The 17,262-nt window shown below is 33.5% G+C and overlaps 1 protein-coding gene across 8 annotated transcripts in view; it reads left to right on the top strand.

Moving 5' to 3' along the window:
• LOC143073300 (uncharacterized) overlaps positions 1 to 17,262 on the top strand; it is an 82,478-nt gene that overhangs the window by 34,371 nt on the left and 30,845 nt on the right. For 7 of the 8 annotated variants that reach the window (XM_076248726.1, XM_076248728.1, XM_076248725.1 and 4 more), the window contains 3 exons: positions 593 to 8,278; positions 9,244 to 9,819; positions 10,865 to 11,018. In XM_076248726.1, the coding sequence (XP_076104841.1) occupies positions 593 to 8,278; positions 9,244 to 9,819; positions 10,865 to 11,018 (8,416 nt within the window). The remainder of the gene's footprint in view (positions 1 to 592; positions 8,279 to 9,243; positions 9,820 to 10,864; positions 11,019 to 17,262) is intronic. The other variant, XM_076248723.1, reaches the window with a different exon arrangement.

The following is a 17,262-nucleotide window of genomic DNA, read 5'->3' as shown; positions in this document are numbered from 1 at the left end:
TCCATCCGTTCGTTGTTCTTAACAAATTGTGTCCGCTCTACCTCTCGAGAACCATTAATATTTCATACTTTATACTTGGTGGGTCATAATATATTGAAGGCATAATTCTAAAAATATGTGACAAAAATCAATTGGGCAGCACCTTTAAACATATTGTTCAAACATCAATCCATATATCCAGAAGTCACCTTAGAGTTGTAAACAATGAGTTCACATCATGCAGTCATATCACTATTATGAAAGTAAGATGAGAATATTTATCAGTTTTAACTTAAAATCTTAGATCAAAATCACACATGAGACTATGTAATAACTTCAAATAATGCTTCATATCAGATTATCCATACAACTTATTTACCCCACGTTATTGACAGCGGGGCCCACAGAGATGGCTCCCATCTCAATGATATCTAGTTGATATTAAAACTAATAGGTCAAGTTTAAAACTTTAAGGTCTAGTTCCAAACATCAAAAATTAAAAAAAAAAGATAAAGCTCTTTCTTTCAAACTTCAAGCAATGTTTAGAGAGAATTCTACTTCTAAAGACATGGTTTGAAAAAAGTATCATTGTTCTTTTTTGTTTTTATTTCAGGCATAAAAAACAGATTAAAGAAACGGAGCAAAAAATATTTTTTTCAATGTATGCTATGTGGTGCAAGGTTCCTGTCTAAAGATAGCTTGACCAAACATAAAGAAAAGAAACATTTCGGACAAGATAGAGATTATGAATGTAATCTTTGTGGTAAACAGTACCTACTGATAGCTTGCTTACGCCAACATTGCATTTCAGTGCATGAAGGTAAAAACTTATCAGATAATTGGACGAAAGTTGAAGAAAATGAACAGGAAAAACAACATGCAAATACTAATGTGATGTTATCTAAAAATCCAAAGCAATGTGATGATGTTCAAGGTAAATGTATTAATACAAAATTTTCTCTTAAGAAAATTTTACCGAGAGAAATGCCACAAAAAGTCATTACGAAATCAATACTTAAACTTAAGACACACAAAAGTAATGATAAAGAACATGAAAGCATGGAGACAGAAGTTATGTGTAACAAAACAACAGGATTAATTTCAACATCTACTACTGAAGCATCAGCTCATAGTCAAGTGAGAACTAAGAAACTGAAATCTGTTCAGAAAGTTTTGTCAGTCAAAACAAATACTAAGAAAGGCATACTTAAAAGCAAAAAACTGAAAAAGGATAAATTAAAAAACTTACAAAATCACAAGCAATTGACAGTCATGTCAAAATATGAGCTAAGAAACAAACTGTTGTCCGAGGTTGAACTAAAAGGAGAAAGCAGGTCACCAAAGGACCCATTGGAAGGCATAACAGAAACATTGTCTGAATCATTAGACAGCAAATCAAAACCACTGTCAGAAACAAAACTAGAACATACTGAGAGAACACCTCAGAATAGTTTAAAGGAAAACTTCATGTTAAAGGATGTTAAAATCCTGGTCAAGAAATTTGTCCCGTTACCTCCTGTCACTGACAAATCTGCAAGGCAAAATCAAACGAGTTCCGATGATTCTGATCAGGGTTCCGATGATTCTGATCAAATTCGGAAAAAAGGCGAATTACCCAAATTAATAGGAAAAAATCATAAAATATCTGATAATGCCTTCAACTTGATAGATAGCAACAAGGATAAAATAGATGAGGAAGAAAGGGAAACAACTCTGGGAAACATGTCATTGCTATTGAGCGGAACACACAAGGACAGTCTTCATGAAAGACTCTTGATTCCATTTATTGAGAAAAGTCAGCAAGAAAGGAAAGATAATAAGTATAAAGGTTTAAAGATTACATTACCTTCCTCGGGTGAAGGAGGTAGGATTATAATTAATGAAGAAAATCTAGAAACGACAGAATTAGAGAAAAGTCAAAAAGTCGTGAAAAATCAGAATGATTTTGTGAATTTTAAGATAACGTTGCAAACTAGAAGTGAGTGTAGAACTGTAATGAGTGCAAATAAATCTAGTGTTGTAAATAAATCTGAAGTAAAAGGTCTTGATGGAAGTGATAAAACTATAGAAAACAATATCATTCAAGATAAAGGTCTGTTAGAGGCTGATACTGAGAATGAGACTGAAAACCAAATTTGTCCAATTGATCAAAATGAAAAAGAGCCTAAAACTAAAAGTACAGTATGTACTGAACAACGTTTGAGTGATAATTCTTCAAACTCTGCCACCTCAAAAATTAAAACCAGCAAGCGATCAAGATTAGAGAGTCATATTATGGAACCATTGGGAACTAAACGGTCTGAAGTTGAACCTGTACAACTTTTAGGAAAAACTTGCATTAGTATAAATTCCCCTAAGGCTTTACGTGAACAACAAGAACAGTCAAAAACTTCAAACAATAAAAATCTTGACAATTTAAAAGCAGTTGGTAAAAAATCAAAAATTTCTAGAGTGTCTTTGACGAGAAGATTTGAACGTACACATATGCACCAAGACATTGACAAACAAACACACGATAATTCAGATGTTGATGAACAACGAGAACTAGAACAAATCACTGTGTCACAGAAAGTTGACTACTTTCAGGAAGATGCAAGACAACTGTACAATAAATCGAAGCGAAGGTCACCAAAAATTATATTAGAAAAACTTTCAATGAATGAATCTGAACAGACTATCAATATTAGTAACATACCACTGTTGAAAGATCGGTATACTAAAGTCTATGAAACTGAGAGCATGTGTGCCTCTGGTAGTAATTTAGATCCATTATTTGATGTCAAAGCAAGTTGCATGGAGGGAGAAATCAGTGAGGACGAAGAATATGATGAAGAAAAGGCAGCAATTGTAGCACAGCAGATCGCTGACTTGAGGGAAATAGTCCTTTCAAGAAGGAGTAGAAGGTTTGGTGGTACCAAAGAAGAGAGTTCAAAGTTGCAAAATGAAAATATGATTCCTATTGAAAAAACAGACAAATCAAAAGATTTATCAAAAAATGAAGAAGAACAAGTTGAAGAAAATGATACCTCAACAATGTTTGGTAAAAGAAAAGATATCTTAGAAACTAAAAATAGGAAACAAGCAATCATTACGGAATCTAAATCAGAAAAGCACGATGAGGACTGTGAATTGACTGAAAAAATAAGTAATCAAGAAGGACAAAATGTATTGGAGGAAGGTGGTAGTGGTTCGAATTTGCAATCAGAAATTCACTTTGATCAGCATTTAGTGAGGAAGTCTATTGGAGAAGAGCAGTCCATATGTCAAACAAAACTACCAGATGAGATTTCAAGTACTAAGAACTGTTCTGATGCCAGGAAATCAATTGATCTGTCTGTGAATGATTCAGTGAACAAATTGAAAGAAGGAAGTGGTAAGGAGAAAAAGAAAAGAGGACGTAAAAGAAAATATGTTGACACTGACAGAGTAAGTGAAGATAAACTCACAAGTCCTGAATCCTTATCTCTGGAGAAAATTGTAGACAAGAAAGAAAATCAAGGGAAAGGGGAAATCGCTAAAACTGGTATTCCATTAAAAGTTAAATGGACAAAGAAGAAACAAAGTGAAGTGCAGAAAAATGTAGAAAATCAAAATGAACTTGATAATGTTATTCAACAAGATGAAATTAAGGAGAGTGTTATGCAAAATCTACCAGAAAATGTTTTGAAAGTTGAAATCGAACAATCATCTGCATCAGAAAATAAAGGACAAAAGAATGCAGATGATCAGGATGGTGCTGAGTACAAAGGAAAAGAACTCCACCAATTAGGGAAAGAGACGCAAAGGTCATATGGAAGAGATGACATACTTGTTAGTGAAGAGAAAACAGATGAGGTTGATAGTGCTATATCTGTAGAGGTTGTTTTACAGAGCAAGAAAAAAGGAAATAAAAGTGTAGAGAGGCCTCAGGTGTCCTTGGATGTTAGTGAAGAGACCAAACTAGTAAGTTTGGAACAGGATAAGAATGAGGAAGAAATTGGTGAAGCCTCAAGCCAGATAGATGAGGAAGACAATCAGCTGGAAGCTCCGTTAGAACCTGATGAAATAGAACTATCTTGTCAACCACAACATGCACAAGTAGATGTGGTTGATATATTTTCAAAACCAAACAAAAAAGGAAAATCAAAGACAGTTAAAAGAGAAAAACGTCATTTAAGAAATCTACCATCTCGTGTTAAGCAGAAGCATCCAACAATGCTATCTATGAGGAAGAGAAATTTAATTGTCAATTCTAACTTGGATTTATTACTGGATGGCAATCAGAACGTAATGCCAACTTTTGGAACTGTTGAAAGCTTTCTTACTGGTGTCAATGAAACACTACCAGCACAGTCTCCAGAAAGGAGCAATATTAGAAAAGACGATGCAGAGGCATCCTCACAAAAGATACGACATCCTAGTGACAACACTGTAGTATATTGTGTGGATCACAACAGTGATATCAGTGAACATTCAACTGAGACTGTGGAACATCAAGAAAATGATGACAACAAAGATCTATGTACCAATACTAATTATGTAGAATTTGTGACACCTGTTGAAAACCACTTTAACAAGGACATTGAATCTGTTACACAAAAGGAACAAGTGGTTATTGAAGGTCATGAGGCTCTTTCTCAAGGTGAATGCACAGTTACAAAGGATGATGAATCCCTTCAACGAGAAGAACAATCAATTTCTAAGAATAATGAATTAAACACTCAAGATGAATCAGTGGTTTCAACGGGTAATAATCTCATTCCACAGGAAGATCATTTGATTACAAAGGATAACGAGTTAAACCCGAAGTATGAATCTGAAAGACTTAGTGAATCGGCTGTTTTAACTAAAAATTGTGAATATAGTTCACAATATGTAACTAAGGCATCTGATTGTGATGAGTCTAAACTTAGTTTTAAAATACTCAGATTAAATAAGAACCCATTTTTCTCCGACAAAAAACTTGTTCCTGTAGTAAAAGCTGAAGAGCAAATAGATAATAAAGAAGAAGAGCTTTCTTCTGAATTTCCCAAAATTATTCGTTACGTAAATGATAAAATTGACTTATCGGAGAAAAAAACTGACGTATCAGAGAAAGAAAATGGATTTGTTACACCATCACCTCTTAAGTGGGATGACATATTTCCAGATATGTTGGCTTTGATGAAGAAAAATGGAAATGGCTCAAATGATCTAAATGCTTTTGAAGATATTGTAGTAAATGAAATATCTGAGGATTGTTTCGAGTTTGATTATGGCCTTAAAGATATTTCTTCAGATTTTCTTGCTTTGAAACAGTGTTTAGGTGGAAGAAATTGGAAGAATTATGTATGTGAACTGTGCGAGGAAATCTTTAACGGCCAATTAAAATTCTTAGATCATAAAGAAAATGGGAATTGTGCTGCTCATTTTCCAAAAGCTGATACATCTTACTCAAAACCACCATTAAGTCATTTGATTACTGATTCAGTATTAGATAATGATATCGACCTTTCAAAACAATTTGTATGTGACCTCTGTGGTCTACGTTACAAATTAAAGAAAAGTCTTGCTCGTCACAAGAAAACACGACATGCAAATGAAGAGGAAAGTCATAAACCTGGGAGTGAAAAAAACAAGGTACACAATTTTTCCTCGAAACAAATTGACAATGTGAGCAAATTGAAGAAAAAAATCCAGAATTTGAATAATACAATCTCCAAAGAAAAGAACTTAATTGAAAAATTGGCCTCTGATGACATATCGGACGTTCAGAATTCTTCAGTCACGGAAGGGGAAGAACCGTCATCATTTCTGACAATTGATAACTGGGAATTAAATAATTCTAGTTATATTGACATGATCCAATACATAGCAGAACCAGTTTCTGACTTGGAACCAGATACAACATTAGTACAAAGTGATTTTAATGAATCAGTAGGTCATGAACAATTAACTGACAACAGCTATCAGAATGTTAACAATTCTATGGAAGTTTATCCAAGTGAAGAAGATGATGAAGAGAATGAGGAAATTACAGGGAATGTAGAAGAACAGATGACACCAGATCAAAATCGGTATGACGAACACGTTGAGGGTGGTTCTCCTAGAAGGACACTTCAGTTCACCAATGAGGAACCAACGTCAATGTCCCATATAATGACTTTCAGTGAAATGAAAAGACAATTTCCATATACCTTTAAGGAATTTGATATTTGTTTGGAGAGAATTTACATAGAGGATGACATTTTACATGTGGGAAATTTAATGCTTAAAAAAACGGGAAAGAATCGATGGAAAATTTCATGTGGAGATTCTATACTTCCTACTGCAGAAAGTGAAGCTAACACTGAAAGTGATACTAATACTCAAGTCATTCAGACAAATGATTTTGATGTCAATTTTCCGACTTATGAAATAGATTACCCAATGGCATACAGTAAAGCAGATGATAATGTTACTAACTTTAATAGTCAATTGGATTACAACTCTGATAAAAATTTGAAAAAAGAGACCGTTCCGACAAAGCCTAGTCAGATAAAAGAAAAGAAACCTCAAGTCAAAAGTCTACAATCTAGTCCTAAGAAAAGTCTAAGTCTAACAGACTTTGAAAAAGCAATTTCTAAACCAAAGGAAATCTTGATAAAGAAAAGAAAGTTAGAAAGAACACCCTCTAAAGAAGATTCCAATAGTCGTGATGGTATAGAGTTTTTCAAGAGAGCAAGTGAACGTGGAAGTATTTGTCAAAATGAAAATTATTTCATGACTTCAAAAATAGCTCAGTCAATTCTGAAAAAAAGGGCAAAAGAGTCTGAAGAAGAACGCTTGCCAATCAAACCTTGTACAATAGAGGACATTGAACCATTTGAAACTGTTTTAGCTTCAAAGGATAAAAAGAATAGTGGCAAGAAAAGTCCTGTGAAAAAGAAAAAGAAGTCTGAAAACAAAATGGAAGCCGTGTGTGAGACATCAGATATCCATTTTGCCAGTGATATGAATGATGGTTCAGATATAGCGTCTGTGGCAAGGGAGGTAATGGATTCGGACACTTCTTTACAGGATATTTCAAGTATGAGTTCATTCACTGTTAATGCAACATCAACTCCCTTAGACGATAAAGCAGCTTCAAAACTGAAACAGAAAAGTTTATCAGAAAGATTTGGTGCTTTCAACAACTCAGACCAAGACAAAAGCACTGAATTGGAAACTTCTGATACAGCCGTTAAGAACTTTAAAAGTATGAGCTCAGAACAAGTGATGAAATCTATGTTTGGTAGTTGTCCAGTAAAATTTGACAAAAAGTTCAGAAAACAGCCAGGACATGAGCATGAAAAAGACCATAACATGAGTATAAAATCCCCATTAGAATCAATCAACAGGACTGTCAATGTTAAATTTGGTAACCGACCCGTTTCTGATCTGAAACAAAGAGTGCTGATAGCTGCTGATGAAAAAACACCTGTTAGTAAGAAGAAACATTTACTGAGCATGTTGAGAGGAATGGACTGTCCATCTGGAAAGTCATTACATGGTGACATTTCTTTGACCTCTCCCAAGGATACTGGTGTATTTTCTGATAGTCAATCATATAGAACTGTTATAATAGATAAACAGAGAGATAATGACAATTTACCAAGTCCTCATCAAGGATTATTCAATGATTCTTCATCTCTTGTAAAACCAATATTAAAGAAAGACAACTCTGGAATGGTGTTTTTATCAACAGAAGTCTTACAAAAATCCAAATTGTCTGATGATATGTCAGAAAAATCTAATTTGTCATCTCGCTCTAAAACAAACGAAAACACATTGTCAGCAAATCTACCAAAATCAAATGTTTTAGATGATGTATCAGCAAAATCAGACATATCGGCGTGCTCCAAAAAATCTGAGACGAGAAGTATTTCATTGTCACATTCATCATCTAACATGGCTAACATCACAATAAAACTCAAGCTGACAGAAAGTTCAGAGGTAGAGAAAATGGATGACAACAAGATAGTGAGTGAGAATAGAACTCTGTTGTCAGAGGACATGAATATGCAAGATGATAATGAAAGTGTTGCTTCCGATAATTCTAAAAGGCCGGGAGAAGGGTCAATTTCATCAAAACATTCAAACAGTACTGATCATTCTTTTAGGAGAAAGCGTCCATCAATTGAATCAGAAAATACACCAAGAAAGAGAACAAAACTTTCAAGGTTACCTATTAAAGAGCATCAGTTCAGAGCTGAAGAAGAATTGCCGTTTGATACAGAGTCTGACAGTGCAGTTGCTAATGATCTGTTACAGTCAGCTAGATTGGAAGAATCACAACCAGATCAGCTTAGCTTCAAAACAGGTAAATAATTCTTATTGTAATGGTTTAATGTCTCTTCTGATACTTCTGTCGCAGAAGCCAGACATAGGGTTAGTGATCAAGTGGCAGCGTTAACTAATTACTTAAAAGCTTAATATTTCAGTAGGAAGAAGACCTGAACGTTTCATAATTTTTATATAGATGTATTATGTAATTAAGTTTTCGTCTGTCATATATGACAATTGTCCTTGACCTCATCTTTATGGTTCAGTGAATACTTCAAAAAAAGATGTGGTAAGATTACCAAGGAGACAGCTATCCCCCCCAAGTTCAAATAAAGTGGATGTAAGCAATTAAATAAGACAACCCTAATGCCTTCAACAATGAGATATCCTTACAGTGTTGATTTGGGAACCTTTTAGAAAAGTTTATTTAAAGAATCCATAAGTTTTACAATTTTGTGGTAGGTTTGTTTGTTATTTTATGTAGTTTACATCATGACAATTTGTAGATCAAGTTAAAATTTTGTTCCATTACAATGAATTTTTAACAAGTATTGTATTGCCATGTATTGCCATGCAATGCTCACAGAATGCTTGTTTTAAGAAAACATTTAAAGGAAATATCCACCTTGAATTTATGCATGGTTGGGTAAAAAAAAAGTGCCTTCTGACTCCCCCAATACACTCATTTTTGGAACAGCCCTAAAGGTTTTAAGTCGTTTGTGCTAATGAAATCCCTGACTTAATAATTTTCCAGTAATTCGTAGATTATGTTCATTAAAATCCAAAACATCATCCTTGGTTATCAAATGATTGGCTTAAATTGAGTGTTCCTGATAGAAGTAAAACAGAAAAGGGCGTCAGAAGCATGACATTCATAACATCTTTTTAGTATATTCCAGCTTCATGTTTCAACCAATTTGTTTATGTTATAACTATGATAATGGATTATTGCAGAAAAACAGTACATTTTGTACTTTCATTAATTATTTAAATGTTTTACAGCTAATAGTATAGAGGAAATGGAAACAGAACAGGATGGCAATGGTATGGATTTAGGTACTGTAGATGAACAGGATTCCTTAGGTCTGTATGGTGAAGGACAGAATGAAAATTTGATGTCAGAATTGGAACCAGAAAAAATAGTATCTAATGAATGTCCCAATATTATTCGAAAGACAATGGTTGATGAGATTTTAGATTTAAACACAGAAATCAACAATGACTTAGACCGACCTGATGAGTTAGAAGGCAATTTTCCCCTGATGAAAGTCAATAAAGAAAGAGAGAACGAAGACCGACCTGATGAGTTGGAAGGGAATTTGTCCCCTATTAGTTCGGTGAATACTGGAGATTTTGACACAGTCTTGAACAGTGATGATGATGATGATAGCAAAGAAACAAGGGACGATGAAAGAGGGGAACAAAGAGAAAGCAAAAATCAAAACTTTAAGAGTGATAGTGATAGTGACAATAAGAGCCAGAGTGATGAAAGTGACAGTGATAAAGACCGTGAAAGCAGTGATAGTGAAGTCAGTTCTGATGAGGATAGTAATGATAGTGGAGAGGAAAAATCAGAAGGTAGGTCTTTAAAATGTAGAAAAAAAGTTAACTAGAATAATGTAATTAAACACTAAAGATTTGGAAAAATTGATGTAAAATTTAAAGAAGAGAAGATTTAAGGCAAAACCACAAAATTTTAAATTCCTTCAAAATAGACATTGTTAACAAATGGAAATTAAGGAATAACAGTACTGTAGTTGAAGAGTTGCCACCATCAATTATAGATTTGACGGTCGCAAATGCAGTTTTACTGGCGATGTGTACAATTGACGGTGGTAACTCTTTAACTACAGTACTGTTATTCCGATTCTAATGCATTACAAAAAGAAATAATGCGATTAAACTTAATAAAATGTCTAAATTTGACAATAAAAAAAAAATCCGCGAAACTTTATTAATGATTTTGCCGCAAAGACGTCATTGGTAAACGTGACGTCATACAAATGAAAACTTGCAAACTGGAGGTTATTACGTTACTTGTACGATTCAAATTTGGATAAATTAACATTAAAACAGCGAATTCGAGGTAGGTGTTGTTTTATTTTCGATTATATAGCAGTATTCAAACATTTATTGATTCATTAATTCAAAATGGTGGGTCCCTCCTTAGTTGCGCCTTGTCAACTGGATTTGACGGCAACTTTTAGCCAATGAAAAAAATTGTTACTTACAAATTGCATTAGAATAATCATTTATACTATAAGGGGACAAAATATAAAATGAATTAGTATCTGCAGGAACCCCACATTTAAAAAAAAATGTTAATAAAATGAAATAGCTGAAGTATCTCAATAGCTGTCAGATGAAAATAATCTTTTTCAGTCTTGGTGTTGTCTTCGACAGACAACTTTCAAATTTGTATACTTTCTCGTAAAGTTCTGATGTTATTACGTCACAGTTAAAAAAAAAAACGATTGTTCAGTAGTCTTGTTTGCACCGAATGACCTCGTGGTCAACTGGTGTAAATTGTTCATAAAAAACGAGATTGGTGTTTACACATTTCTTTGAAACCTAAACAAGCCATGAAAACCTGTTAAATATTTCAATAAATCTTTCATTTAAGCAGAAGAAGAAGATATGTTTAGTACTAACACTCAGAAAGAGAGTGCAGGTTCCATTAGAGACTATAATGTTGAAGATGACGCTATATCTATTATTGATTATGATTGTGAGACAGCCTCGTTCCTGATAGCACCACAGGAGGAAGAGGAGGAAAGGTATAGTGTATTTCAGGAGTTTTATCTACCTACTAAAACCACAAGGTCAAGTTCAATGCTTGAGATATGCTCCTTCTTGTAATAAGAAGACATCTATTATTACAAAGTGGTTAAAAATGTTTCCTACTAAGTTTTTATATTTTTGCAACATAAAATTGAAAATGGCAATGGGTAATGAGTCAAAGGGACAACAACCCGACAAGAGAGCAGACAACAGCCAAACGCCACCAATGGGTCTTCAATGCAGCTAGAAACTCCCACATCCGGAGGTGTGCTTCAGCTGTCCCCTTAACAAAACTGTATATTGGTTCAGTGATAATAGATGTCATAATAACTCCGAAATATCATGAATATACACCAGAAACTAAAATTAAAAATCATACAAGACTAACAAAGACCAGAGGCTCCTGACTTGGGACAGACGAAAAAAAAAGGTGGGGTTAAACATGCTTTTTGAGATCTCAACCCTTCCCCTATATCTTTAATTAATGCAGAAAAAACAAACACACAACAATACGCACAGTAAAAGTCAGTTCATTAGAAGTCCGAGTCCCATGTCAGATTTTGTAACAAAATACTACTTACTATACTACGTATACTAAGATTGCTGATCAACTTTCATTTTCAATGTTGCTGCAGTTATTGTTTGAGAGTTATCTCCTTTGACCTGTAAAATTGAATCATATTGTCATATTTGTTAGCTATAAATAATGATATCAATTTTGTAATTTAACGGTCTACTATGAAATGTGTTTAGTATTATTTTATGTTAGTAAAGGGTGAATAGAAATAATTAAATTTAAATAACAAAATGATTTTCAAATGGTAAACTAGTCTGAATCTAATGCCTATTATAGATTACTCCTTGGCTATTTTAAGCTCATCTTTCCAAAGGAAATGTGAGCTTTTGCCTTTACTTGGCGTCTGTCCATTGTCGTAGTCCATCAGGCATACACTATTTCAAACATCTTCTCCTCTTTAACTAGTGAATTATTTCCAACCAAATTTAAGGTAAATGATCTTTCAGGTATCTAGAATAAAGTTTGTGTTTTATTCTCTGTTTTGTCAAAAAGCATTGCTGTCATGGTTAAAAATAAAACATAGGGGTAAAATGCAGTCTTTGGCTTCTATCTCTGAAACTAAAGCATTCAGAGCAAAACTAAAGAAGGGTTGTTCATCCAGTAAAAATTTTGAAGTTTTTTATGCCCCATTTATTATGCCCAATTTATGGGCATTATGTTTTTTGTTCGTTCATCTGGCTTCAGGTTAAAGTTTTTGATCAAGGTAGTTTTTAAGCAGTTAAGCTGCTTTGTGCGAGCACCCTAGGTTTATGTTCTACCCAATAAATGCTGAAATATGTGCCACTTTTATTATCTGGCTGGCTATCATGTTATTTATAACTAATTGGACACTTTTTTCATACTTTTTATTTTGGAATATAAAAAATATTACCATAAAAATGTTAAATGGATGTCGATTTTCCCAAAAGTTTTGAAGTTGCACATAGGAAGTAGTGCTCGATAGAAATCCTTCTATAGTTTATTATTCCCTGTGCTGTTGGTTAAGATGTCAAAGAACAATTGTATGAAATATTTTGATCACCGAAAATCTATAAAGATGAGTCGTTTACATTTCCCAAATGGCAAAAGTCGTAGGAATATTGTTTGTCATCGATACATATTACATACGTCAGTAGTCTATTAATCAGCTGATATAAGTGGCGGCAATTTCAAATTACATAGAAGACGAAATTTACGTACCTTTTAAATTGGGAGGATTCTGATGATACATAGGTAATTTATTATTAATCATTTTATTCGTTTTTTTGTTTGAAATGATTGAGATTATTTAAATCATCTAAATTCGGTAATCTTAAATGTATGCTCATTTGCACGCTTGTTAATATTATTCTGTTGTCTCGCAAATGACTTCCTTCATATGCTTGTCAAATAAAGTTGTTGTTATTGTAGTTTTCTGATTGGTCGATGTCAAGGTCATTTAAAGATTGTTTCGCTTTGGTGTTACAATGTAACATAATGCTACACGTGCTTTGATTTAGCTCAATGTGCTTCAATAAATATTGAGATTAAAACTTTGACAACTGTTTTCTAAAGGACGGCATTATTCAACTTCCAAAGTCGCATATTCTGTAAAATATTAAGTCCGAATCTGTGACGCATATCACACCGTAATTGTTTTTGATTTACAAGGACTTTTCAATTTATGGTACAGAAAAATAAAAATACGACTCTTTTGTTATAATGTTTCTTTTTAAAAATTTTCACATTTAAACACTCGTTAAGTGTTCTTGAATCAATTCTATGCGGTTCCTTCAGCAACTTTATGATGGTTAACGATTTCCCCATGAAAATAATGTGAAAAGAAATCGCATGATACGATAAAAAGGTAACGACTAACGAGGCTCGAGAAAGTTGAAGTTACAAACAAGTTTTTTTCTTAATTCCTACTATTACAGTTATTTAAAGTTTAAATAAATGTTTTGTTCTTATTATGGTATTAGTAATGGAAGACAGTTAAACCGTAATCAAGATATTTTAATTCAGTTATAACTTGAGACTTTAATCTGGCTACGGTTACATGGAAATTTATTGTTACATTGGATACTAAATGCCGGAATGCATGGTTGGGTCAGACCCTGTTTAATTACGAATGTAACAATAATTATGGAGGCTATACATTTGCGTTATTGTTACATGAAAAACAGTAATATACGATGTGACTAGAAATATGTACTAATAATAAAAGTTGAAGACATTTATTTTATATTTACAATACATACATTTATTACATACAATTTATTTACTGTAATTTTTTATTTACAATGACAATTTCTACAAATCCAGTAAGTGTTTTTTAAAGTCCGACACATTTTTGATGAACGAAATTACGTCCTCCACTGATACGTGTACATACAGAAGTTCTTAGTATTTAAGTGACAGTTAGCAAACTTTGCTTTTGATGTATCAATTTGCGTCAAATTGTATAGCTGTATGAAATTTATGTCCTGATATTGTTTTAGTTTCCTTTAAAACGCATCCCAAGTTTTAACGTTTCTCAATCTAAACAAATTGGTTCAAAGTATAATGACAGTAATAAGAGAATTTGTGCAGTTTTATACTTTAAAAAAGTGAAACCATTGAACTATATTTTTCGCCTTTGGCACTCCTAATCTTGAGTAGTATCTTTAGGAACATAAAACCATTAATACGTAAAACTATTCGAGTTATGCAGCATTTGTTGAATAATAATATTTATTTTTTTATCAGTATCAGGGGTGGATCCAGCCATTTGATAAAGGGGGATCCAACTATATGCTCCCATTCAAATGCATTGATCGGCAAACACCCCCCCCCCCCCCTGGATCTGCCAATGAGTATTATACAAGTATTGTTTAGTATATACAAAATGTATGAAAGAATTAAGCAATACAACTATAGAAGATTTAAGTTTAATAAATCTAGCGTACATTGCTGTTTTTCATGTACATTTTCATGAGATTACTATTAATCTCAGCGTAATGTAACCGTAGCCTCAGTTATTATTGTTACATTCGTAATAAATCAGTTCCTCGCCCAACTTTGCATTCCGGCAATTAGTCTCCAGTGTAACAATAATATTTTTATTGTTGTTACATTTCCATGTAACCGTAGCCAGTGCCTAATAAAATTGAGAATGAAAATGGGGAATGTGTCATATAGACAATAACCTGATCTAAGAGCAGACAACAGTCGAAGGTTACCAATGGATCTTTAATGCAGGGAGAAACTCCTACACCCAAAGGATTGCTTTTGCTGGCCCCTTTACATAATAACGAAAATGTAGACTATTTCAACTAGTCACTTTGTCCGGTGGAACTTTTAAATCAGAGGAAGAACAAAGTAACACATAATAATAAGTTCCTCTGGAACTTTTCGGCTAGTAAGTTCTTTCCACCCGGAACTTTCCAACGTTGGAACAAAAGAGCATTTACAATGACTTGGACATACACTAAAATCAGAAGTATACACAAGAAATTAAAATTAAAAAAAAATGTACAAAACAATTATGAAAAATTGATATGATATACAGCAACACTCATCACATTAGTGGGTCCTCACTATGGACAGGTGCATACAGAATGTGGCGGCTTAAACATCTTAACTGGCACAAAACTCTCCCCTAACATAGGACAGTGTATGTGTATAATCTCAGAAATTAAATCTTTATAAATATAAATTGGAAATAACTTTTGAAAGTGGCAGGATTGCATAACATAAATATTACTGTACAAGCATTATTCATGTTATTTGATACTTAAGAAATAGCTGAGAACAATGCCTGAGATAAATATTTTGACTAATTCTTTACACTAATCATCTGAACTTGGCCAAGTTTGCCTAAATGGGTTTTGATTAACTGCCTATAGCACCCTTTGGTGCTTTGATTGATAAAGTTGAAGTCCAATCAACTTGAAACTTAGTACACTTGTTCCTTATGATATGATCTTTCTAATTTTAATGCCAAAATTAGAGATATTCCGCCATTTTCATGGTCCATTGAACATAGAAAATGATAGTGCAGATGGGGCATCTGTGTACTATGGACACATTCTTGTTTTCATTTGTATTAATATCTTAGATATTATAGTAGATAGAGATAAGCTGTAAACAGCAACAATGTGCAGCAAATTACGTGTCAATATGACCCAAATTATCAATTTATCCCTTAATGGTCAATTTTAAATGATTTTTCTTAAATTTTTGTAATCTTTTACAAAAATATTCTCCACTTAATCTACTGGGCCAAATAGAATTAAACTTAGCCCATTTTTAGCTCACCTGGCCGAAAGGCCAAGTGAGCTTTTCTCATCACTTGGCGTCCGGCGTCCGTCGTCGTCCGTCGTCGTCGTCCTGCGTTAACTTTTACAAAAATCTTCTCCTCTGAAACTACTGGGCCAAATTTAACCAAACTTGGCCACAATCATCATTGGGGTATCTAGTTTAATAAATGTGTCCGGTGACCCGGCCAACCAACCAAGATGGCTGCCATGGCTAAAAATAGAACATAGGGGTAAAATGCAGTTTTTGGCTTATAACTCAAAAACCAAAGCATTTAGAGCAAATCTGACATGGGGTATTATTGTTCATCAGGTCAAGATCTATCTGCCCTGAAATTTTCAGATGAATCGGATATTTCGTTGTTGGGTTGCTGCCCCTGAAATGGTAATTTTAAGGAAATTTTGCTGTTTTTATACGACCGCAAAAATTTTAATTTTTTGGTCGTATATTGCTATCACGTTGGTGTCGTCGTCTGCGTCGTCGTTTGGGAGTTATTGTCCCAATATTTTAGGAATTAGGGGCCAAAAAGGACCCAAATAAGCATTTTCTTGGTTTTCGCACTATAACTTTAGTTTAAGTGAATAGAAATCTATGAAATTTTGACACAAGGTTTATGACCACAAAAGGACGGTTGGGATTGATTTTGGGAGTTTTGGTTCCAACAGTTTAGGAATTAAGGGCCAAAAAAGGGCCCAAATAAGCATTATTCTTGGTTTTCGCACAATAACTTTAGTATAAGTAAATAGAAATCAATGAAATTTAAACACAAGGTTTATGACCACAAAAGGACGGTTGGGATTGATTTTGGGAGTTTTGGTTCCAACAGTTTAGGAATTAACAAATAAGCATTATTCTTGGTTTTTGCACCATAACTTTAGTATAAGTAAATAGAAATCTATGAAATTTAAACACCATGTTTATGACCATAAAAGGAAGGTTGGGTTTGATTTTGGGAGTTTTGGTCCCAACAGTTTAGGAATAAGGGGCCCAAAGGGTCCAAAATTGAACTTTGTGTGATTTCATCAAACATTGAATAATTGGGGTTCTTTGATATGCCGAATCTAACTATGTATGTGTATTCTTAATTTTTGGTCCCGTTTTCAAATTGGTCTACATTAAGGTCCAAAGGGTCCAAAATTAAACTTAGTTTGATTTTAACAAAAATTGAATCTTTGGGGTTCTTTGATATGCTGAATTTAAAAATGTACTTAGATTTTTAATTATTGGCCTAGTTTTCAAGTTTGTCCAAATGGGGGTCCAAAATTAAACTTTGTTTGATTTCATCAAAAATTGAATAAATGGGTTCTTTGATATACCAAATCTAACTGTGTATGTAGATTCTTAATTTTTGGTCCAGTTTTCAAATTGGTCTACATTAAGGTCCAAAGGGTCCAAAATTAAACTAA

Source organism: Mytilus galloprovincialis, chromosome 4 (assembly GCF_965363235.1).
Source record: "Mytilus galloprovincialis chromosome 4, xbMytGall1.hap1.1, whole genome shotgun sequence".
NCBI lineage: Eukaryota > Metazoa > Mollusca > Bivalvia > Mytilida > Mytilidae > Mytilus > Mytilus galloprovincialis.
The sequence above is the reverse complement of the archived record's forward strand: the minus strand, read 5'-3'. Positions and strand labels throughout refer to the sequence as shown.